The sequence below is a fragment of the Priapulus caudatus genome, unplaced genomic scaffold (assembly GCF_000485595.1).
Source record: "Priapulus caudatus unplaced genomic scaffold, Priapulus_caudatus-5.0.1 Scaffold524, whole genome shotgun sequence".
Taxonomy (NCBI): Eukaryota; Metazoa; Priapulida; class Priapulimorpha; order Priapulimorphida; family Priapulidae; genus Priapulus; species Priapulus caudatus.
The window spans coordinates 108,042-116,996 of record NW_014577585.1 but is presented as its reverse complement, the minus strand read 5'-3'; the positions used below and the strand labels follow the sequence as shown (position 1 = coordinate 116,996).

General features: G+C 47.6%; 1 protein-coding gene across 1 annotated transcript; it reads right to left on the bottom strand.

Annotated features, from left to right (window-relative positions):
- Nucleotides 1-1,783: 1,783 nt before the first annotated feature.
- Nucleotides 1,784-4,242, bottom strand: LOC106811283 (xyloside xylosyltransferase 1-like). Its single transcript, XM_014814851.1, has 2 exons — nucleotides 3,538-4,242; nucleotides 1,784-2,833 (listed from the first exon to the last, which is right to left on the bottom strand). The coding sequence occupies exons 1-2, from the start codon at nucleotides 3,925-3,927 to the stop codon at nucleotides 2,114-2,116; spliced, it is 1,110 nt and encodes a 369-aa protein (XP_014670337.1). The 5' UTR covers nucleotides 3,928-4,242; the 3' UTR covers nucleotides 1,784-2,113.
- Between the last annotated feature and the right edge of the window lie 4,713 nt (nucleotides 4,243-8,955).

Sequence of the window (8,955 nt, the reverse complement as noted above, 5' to 3'; positions counted from 1 at the left end):
GCAGATACTAGCCATAACCTGCTATACTGGACCTACGTAACTTTGCCGCCCACCTGCATGACCACTTACATCCCGCAAAGCTCTGGTATGCCAACGGCTTAAAAATATCAGAACCAGTTTTTGCGATGCGATGGTTGCTGCGCGTGTGTGTACGAATAACATAAATTCGGACAGACCGATAACAGGCTGCATGTATATGTTTACTATGCGACGCACACGCTCACGCTCACGTTCACGCACACGCACACGCACACGCTCACGCACACGCATACGCTCGATGTTACTATGCGACGTGATATGTAACAAATTCCACACAGTTTATTACAAGTTCGGGACTGCTTGCTAAACGAAGCACGGTGACAGCTCATATCTCATGCCCCGCACGTGCGCGTGCTGCAACGCGCTCGAGAACAGGGAGGCATAGTTAACCGCCGTCGCCGGTGCAAAGGTGTTCGTAAATCTGCGATAATTAAGCCACTACTTTAAGCCTAACAGTGACGCACAGGAAATGCACGCGAACTTTGCGAAATAAGTCGCTTCAGCTTGATTAGCCATTAATAAAAGCTGGCTAAATTGTCACTAAGCTGACGTGATTCACCCATCCGTGCGGCGAAGTTCAATTCAGTCGGCCAGATTAAGCCGCAGTGCAGCTGAATGGGTCGTTGTCGTATCAGGTACTACAGATATGTACCCGAGGTGCATATATGTATACACAAAGTGTACCAGACTTGTACTACAGAAGTATACCCTAACCCTAACCCTAGCCCTAACCCTAACCCTAGCCCTAACCCTAACCCTAACCCTAACCCTAAACATACCTCATATAACAAGAGCCGCAGTAGCGTTCTGGGCTCATCTGTAGCCGTCTGTTGCTACGATTATAACGTAAAATTTCAGTCGCTGCGTAGTACCACATTGTTATAGGCGCAGATATCGCAGACACGCAGTTGCTGTATCACATCATTGTTAGGAAACGCCCACTATTCGCAGATGGAGGGTAGGGGGAGGGTGGGGGGAGGGGGTAGGGGAGCGGTAGGGGAAGGGGCGGGGGAGGGGGTGGGGGAGGGCGGGAAGGTGGACGGTGGGGGGAGGAGGCTCTAATAGCAAAAGCAGTTCACTCCTTTATTGTTAAGCAGTCAACAAATCCATGTTGTAACCCTCCTGCTGAAGGGTCAAAAAGGTATCTGACACTTACTCTTCGCATGTATCAGAAAGTAGATTTTTCATGGTCCTGTTCAATAATGCCCATAAAAATGCATAGGTCACGCGCTGAAAACAAAAAAGTTTTTCAATGGCGCTGCGTCAGACGGCATGTTCCTCAGAAATGTCTAAAAAATCTGCCCTGTGCCCATGCACCCTTTGACTCTGTGACTCCATTCGCAATGTGGGTGCGGCACAGTGGATGCTTTTCCTACAAATGATGCTATAACACCAACTATCAGCGAGCCTAGGTCGAGCCCGTTTAGATTTGTGCCGCAATTACTGCCCATTTCTCCTTATACCTTAAGTTAAGAAGTGAATGTTCCCCCTTCTTTTACACCTCTTGACCTTTGACCTTTGACCCCCAGCTTCGACATCCCAACTCGTTTTGACGATCCCCCCCAATGTGCCGAATATCGTGACCGTACGTCGAGCGGTTAAGATTTGTGCCCAACTGTTGACGGACGCACGGACGCACGGACGGACGCACGGACGGACGCACGGACGATCAAGCGATTCTACAAGCTGCATCTGACTATGTCAGATGAGCTAAAAATATAAACATAATACTAAACAACCTAAAACTACCTTGGGTACATATCTGTAGTACCTGATACGACAACGACCCCATCTGCCACACTGTCAGTGCACACATGTAGATAGCAAAATACGCACGGCTGACGCTAACCTGTATGATACAGGCGGTTCCGGTTCCGCTTCACTACACTGACGGTTAGTGTAGTGAAGCGGAACCGGAACCGCCTGTATCATACAGGTTAGGCTGACGCTATCACCGACTGAAAGTTATCATGTGTAATAAATCCGCTGTTTTGACCTATCAAGTTGATCAATCTAATCACTGTTCTTCGTGGTTACGGCGCCATGTAAAAAATAATTAAGGTAAAAATACTTTTTATGATGTTAGGGGATGAGGCATGTGGTACGTATAGGCTTTCCTGGGCAGCCTAGCGCCACAGTTGCCGTGATAGATCATCACGGGTTCGGCGCATGCGTAGTACTCCATGAACAAGTTCCTGTTAAACTTTTTCGCTGTCCGGTAGCGCGTGCACAGCTGCCGATTCCACTGGCACGGCAGCGGGTAAAACAGCTGCTGCGTCTCCATGCCGATCATCGAGTAGATGTCTTGGTCGCCAAGGTGATTATCGAAGAACAGAAAGCGTCGTTGCGTCGCGGCGAGCGTCGCCAGCTGTGTCGCGTTCGCGTACGTCGCCGACGTGCGCATGCGCTCTAAATCGAGCAGAATAACGCCGGTGTTGTAACCCTGGTGACCGCCGATGCTTGCCGGAACACCAGCTCGCTCGTCCTGCGCGTGCGCCCTGTAGTTCCGGAACGCGCAGTAATACACCGGCTGCTGCTCGACGCTGAGTCCCATCACCGCTTCTGGCTCGAAGTCGGCGAACAACGCCTGCAGTCTTGCGACGTCGGCGGCGACGTACAGGTCGCTGTCCAGCTTGATGACTCTGCGCAAGTGAGGAAGCAGTCGATGCACGACGAGCGTGATAAAGAAGAAGTCCCGGTTGAACTTGCCGCGCGACGCGGAGAACATGCTTCTGACCTTGCCGAGGTAATCGGCGTACGGCTCAAGCAATGTCTCCGTGCGATACAGACGCACCTGGAAAAGCGGCGAAATTATTGTACGCGGTGGCGAACATCGGGGACGCGACACATGTCGGATACCTGTATAATAAAGCTCGTGTCGATATTCTCACCTCACTATTGAGCTGCGTACACAATTACTGTTGCTCGTCTTGTGACCCCGATCGTTGTCAGACCAAAATATAGACGTTCATATTGTAATAAGAATAAGAAGATTTTGTCTTTAAAATATACCAAGGTTCTATGTGTATGTTATTCCGTATAGGGCACGACCCCATATAGCAGCCCTGCATTCCGGACCAAGTGCGCGATGTGCGACTTGTACGTATATATTTAGATTACACTTGCAGCATGCAGTGTAGGTGAGAGCTTTATTACTAGTCCTTGAAAATCCTATATTATGCTCTCTAACCTGACCAGAAATCGGGCCATTCATCATACACACATGCACGAGCCATTCTATTGAGTACAACTTAACCGAGGAAACTGACATCTCCGTTTAATGTTATTATTGTAATTTTCAAGAAAAAACACAATGGATGCGTGTAACACTAATTTTAGCGGTAAATGTTAGAATTGCAACATTACACATACGATTTTGATTTCAATTTTTTTTTTTAAATGTCTTAGTTTGGGTTGGCGAATATATTGTGAGAAATTCCACATACAGTGTACGTTACATTCCCGATATCTGTTCATGTATGCTATGACGTAAACTACCTCATGTCCCGTGCTATTCGTCGCTTTCACTGCGTCATGAAAGACGTCGCGTGCGACGATCACGCTGTACGCATCGCCGAGAAAATGGCAGCTGATGTTGACGGAGGCATTACGCAGCATTGACGTCAGCGTGCGCATCAACCCTGGTCCGAGCATCGCGTTTTGCTGCACGTTCGTGAACGTGAACAGCACGTTGACATGACGCACGTCCGCGTCGCCGCTGCGTCGAGACGCTGACGTATCGCCAACGAATGCGTCGCGGTCGGCGGACGCGGCTGGAGTGAGATAGCGCAATGCGTGTCGTCTGCTCGTCTCATCTGCTCGTGGCTGCGGCAACCACGACACGAGCAGCAGGTTAATAAAAATGGTTGCCAGGCAGTAAGCGCGCATCTCGACCAATCTTCGCAGGTTTAACTAACCTGAGGTGTATTTCTGACATAGACGATCTACGTTCGCCGACTGGCACTCGCCACAAATTGTAACAATAGAATTAATATCACTGTAGATCATCGTAGAATGTCTTGTTTATATGTGAGTCATATGAAAATCACCGACGATGTACTGTTCCCACAGGAATCGCAGTGGAACCTCACACAAAGTAATTACTTTAAATTTAGTGTCCACATAGAAATTTAGTAAGTCAACGTAGAAGTTGCGTTCACGCAGGAATCATCGGGAAATGTAGTTTATGTGGAGTTGCGACAACCGTACAGACAACAACCCGCACATCACAACAGACCGCAGGATATCGTCTTAGTTGGTTAAAAGTAAATCCAGCAAACTCGTTTGGCAAGTTATAAACCTGCTCACCTTGCATGACTAAACGAAATAAAATGTGCGCCCCTGCTGCCGCCGGCAATCCGCAAATTCGTCATGTAAGTATACACCCGAGTATATGAATGAATGAAAGTGTCAATGACACTGTAGCTCACCTTGGGTGTGATAGAAGAGGGAGGGGGATATATAAAGCAAGAGTATATATGGGAGAACTCCCATTATTTATATATTAATGCCTGCTGTTGGGGGCACTATGCTCTCATAGTGTTGCTGAGGGAATGAATAGTACCCGAGCGGTAGCGAGGGCACTATTCCTTCCCAAAGCAACACTATGCTCTCATAGTGCCCCCAACAACAGGCATTAATGTTTTTAGTGCATCACATGACTATGCAATCTACTTTTCATGCTTATATACCTTCATTATACTCCCTAATTTGCCGGTGCATTCGATGTAACAAAACGTTCGACACAAACACAACCGCCGTTCAAAAATCTTGCGTGGCGCCCAGACGCAGGAGATTCGTGACGTAAACATAATGCGTTATAATAACAATGCGTCGCGCAAGCAATAGTGCCCGCTCAGGCGGGCACTATCGCTTCATAGTGCCTGCTGCGTTATCCAATGAGATTTCAACGATTTATCACGTCATGCACTAAATAGCACATCTCCCATTATATACTCTTGATAATGATATATGCATAAGTTTTGATGCGAAAACAAATGTTTCAGATATGAAAGTCTGAAATCTTGACGGGAGATGGCGCTACGCCTAAATGATCGCCATATTAATTTTCAAATATTGCGCAAATAAAAACAATAAAATATACCAGTCAAATTACTGTAACGAAGAATCTAAAACACAATATTACACGTATATAGGTATGATTGTAGAGTTGTTATAACCAGCTAGACGAAATAAACGTAATAGGACGTTGTCATCTCTCCCATATATAGGAGTAACAACTGTTTTTGGGCTAGCCTTGCACATTCATATACCAAAATTTAACAAAATCGAATGAATCCAGAGAGACATGATACAAGATTGCGTGACACAGCTTTGCTGTTGATCCCGAGCGCTGCGCGCGGATGAGACGCGCAGTTCCGCGGGATATGCGCACGCGACCGCGGGGATGTTCAAGTATGAAGTGCTGTCCACAGTGGAGACGTGCGCCAAATTCGAGGCCCGGCGCACGGCACAGCGGTCAGCGGATTGTCTGTAGTTTTAGAAGATAACAATGAAGACTTCGTTCTAAATAAGAACTATCGGCGGCTAAATAAGAGCAATATACAGACCTTTGAATTTCTTGACTAGTCAGTCAAAGGGCTTGTTGGGGGTCCATTATGCAGAGCTTCTAATTGAAATGGCCCATAAAATTGTCAAGTGGAATTGTGTTTTTCGGAACCCCAAAGAAAATGTCTCCCTCTTACATGCACCCCCTCCCTGATCAATCACGCATTCAGGCGTAAACAAGAACAGAGATGAAATTGTGTTGAGTTTATGGCTCTTGGCGCACGTGCATTGACGTACAAGACTGATGAAAGGGCTAAAGGATAGAGAGCATGGTTGTGAGAGCAAAGCCGATGTGTTACGCTATACATATAGTTGCAGGGCCGTAGTGGCCTCCCAAAAAGTGGCACTGCATAAATATGTAGCCATGCAATGCGGGGAGTCTGGTATTCCCCCAGAAATTTTTTTGAAATGTAGAGCCTGAAAATAGCATTTCCTGCATTTTTAGGCTATGTTGAAAGCAACCAATTCTGATCATTTTAAAAGGTCAATTTGTAAATTTCAAAGAGGAAGGTAGCTAAAGCTGATGTTTTGACTAAAGTATCTAAAATATATGTTATGAGTATGATGACTATATAATAAAACATTATTTACAAAATTGTATACACTATCAGTACATAATTATGAAAAATAAGCCTATTTTCAATCTGCATTTATACTTTCACTATGTACATCTGTATGTTTTGAAGTTTGAATTTTAATAGGCACATTGTCATATTAAATACACATTCCAGAATTTTTTTTTCTTCAAAATAGTGCCACGGCAGTGCCGTGTTGCCGTCGCGGCCACTACGGCCCTGTAGTTGTCAATCTCGCCATGCTCTCTATCCTTGTACCACAAACAAAGCTTGGAACGTCTCAATAAAAATAAATCTTCACACAATTTTTCACAATGATCGACCGCCTGTGTGCAAAATAGGTGAACGTATGTGAAACATATACGGTTAATACTTACTGTGACATATCCGTGACTAACTGACACCACTAAATTGGTAAAATGTTTCATGCACCTTAAGAAATGTTAGAAATTACGAGGTTATCATCGCAGAACTCGCGAACACCGTACGTCACAAAGCTATAATATATGTAAACAAACACGCGGGTTAATTGCGAGGTGCCTGCCTCCGATATCCATTTCGAGGCCCGCTAAGCCAAGCATAAAGCACGCGGGCAGCGTTTATTTTTTCCGTACCGCAAATGCGTAAACGTCATACACGGGTTCCTCTGATTGGCTGCTTTGATTTGCTTTGACGTTTCAAACCTTCAAAACAAGAGAACAAACGCCTATTTGTAAATATTTGTTTTAGTTCATGATCAGTAGATAAGTAAGTTTTCTGATGTATTTTCTATGAAAAACACACATTTACTCATTAATATAAAATATAATATCACTATAATTACAATTCTTTGTGTAACTGTGTTATTTTCATCTTAATCTCAAATTATGAGAGGGTTTGGGCTCTCGTAACACTTACTACATACGTACGTATACGTACTCGGCCTAAAGCTGAAGGGGTCGTTGTCGTATCAGGTACTACAGATATGTACCCGAGGTACGTATATACATGTATGGGATACACAACTGTACCAGACCTGTATCTTCTCAGCATATAATAATGTACAATGTGTTTACATAAACGTACCTGCCCCTGAGATGGAGATCGAATGAAGACGGTCATGGAGGAGGAATAGGGGGCAGGAGGAGGAGGAGGAGGAGGAGGAGGAGGAGAAGAGGGGAGAAAGGAACGGATGGAAGTATGGGGCAGGAGGAGGAGGAGGAGGAGGAGAGCAGGAGAGAGGGAGGAGGAGGAGGAGGAAGCTGGAGAAAGTGATGGCAGATCGAATGAAGATCATGGAGGAGGAGTAGGCAGGAGGAGGAGGGGGAGGAAGAGGAGGAGGAGGAGAGAGGGAGAATGTGATGATGTAGGGGAAAGAGGAGGAGAGGAGGAGGAGGAGGAGGAGGGAGAGGAGCGAGGAAGGAGGACGGGAGAGAGGAGGAGGTTTAAGTGTGGGAGGAGAGTAGGGGGCAGGATGAGGAGGAGAGACAGTAGGAGCGAGAGGAGGAGGAGGAGGAGGAGAGAAGGTGATGAGAGTAAGGGGAGGAGAAGGAGGGGAGGAAGAGGGGAGAAGGTGATGGAGAAGGAGCAGGAGGAGGAGAAGAGGAGGAGGGGAGAAGTGAAGTGGAGGAGGAGTTAGGAGGTTGGATCACCTTACTCACCTCTTGCTCACTGATCACTGTCCCCCTTCTCCTCCATCCCCCTCCATCCTACCTGCCTCACTCCTCGCTCCTCCTCCATCCTCCACGCTACTGCCAACAACCTATCTCCGCCCCCTCATCCTCGCTCCTCACTCGCTCCTCACTGCCATTCCCTGCCTCCTCCTCCATGCCTCCCCCTGCCTCGCTCTCCTCTTCCTCCTCACACCTACTCCAACACGCGTCTCCGGACCTCCTCCATCCTCCTCCCCATCCCTCCATCCTCCTCCTGCCTCCATCCACCCACCTCGCAACACCGTCTCCATAGCCTCCTCCTCGCATCCTTCCAGCCTAACTGCCAACACACTTCCCCATCCTCCTTCCTCCTGCCTTCTACCCTCCTCAACATCACTTCACCCCATCCTCCTGCCTCCCCTCCTCCTCCTACCTCCTCCTCCTCCCCTCCCTCCTGCTCCTCCTCCTCCTCCCCTACTGCCATCACCTCTCCCCCCCTACCTCCCTACCTTCCTCCTCTCTCCTCCTCCTGCCTCCCCCTCCTCTTCCTCCCACCTCCTCCTCTCCTCCTCCTTCCCACCCTACTCCATCACCCTTATCCCCTCCTCCTCACTCCTCCTGCCCTCCCGCTCCTGCTCCTCCCTAACTTACTTCTCCTCCTCCATGATTGCTTCAAGATTCGTCTTTCTCACTTTCCATTCTCTCCGCTCCCCTTCCTCCTCCTCTTACTCCTCTATCCTCCTCCTCCTCCTGCCCCCTACTCATCACCTTCACCCCCTCTTCCTCCTCCCCTCCCTCCTCCCCTCCTCTCCTCCTCCCACGTACTCCACATCACGCACCCTTCTCCTCCTCCTCTTCCTCCTCCTCCTTCACCCTCTCTCTCCTGCCCCCTATTCCTCCTCCATGACCGTCTTCATTCGATCTCCATCTCTGGGGCTGGTACGTTTATGTAAACACATTTGACATTATTATATGCTGAGAAGATACAGGTCTGGTACACTTGTGTATCCCATACATGTATATACGTACCTCGGGTACATATCTGTAGTACCTGATACGACAACGACCCCTTCAGCTTTAGGCCGAGTACGTATACGTACGTATGTAGTAAATGTTACGAGAGCCCAAACCCTCTCATAACT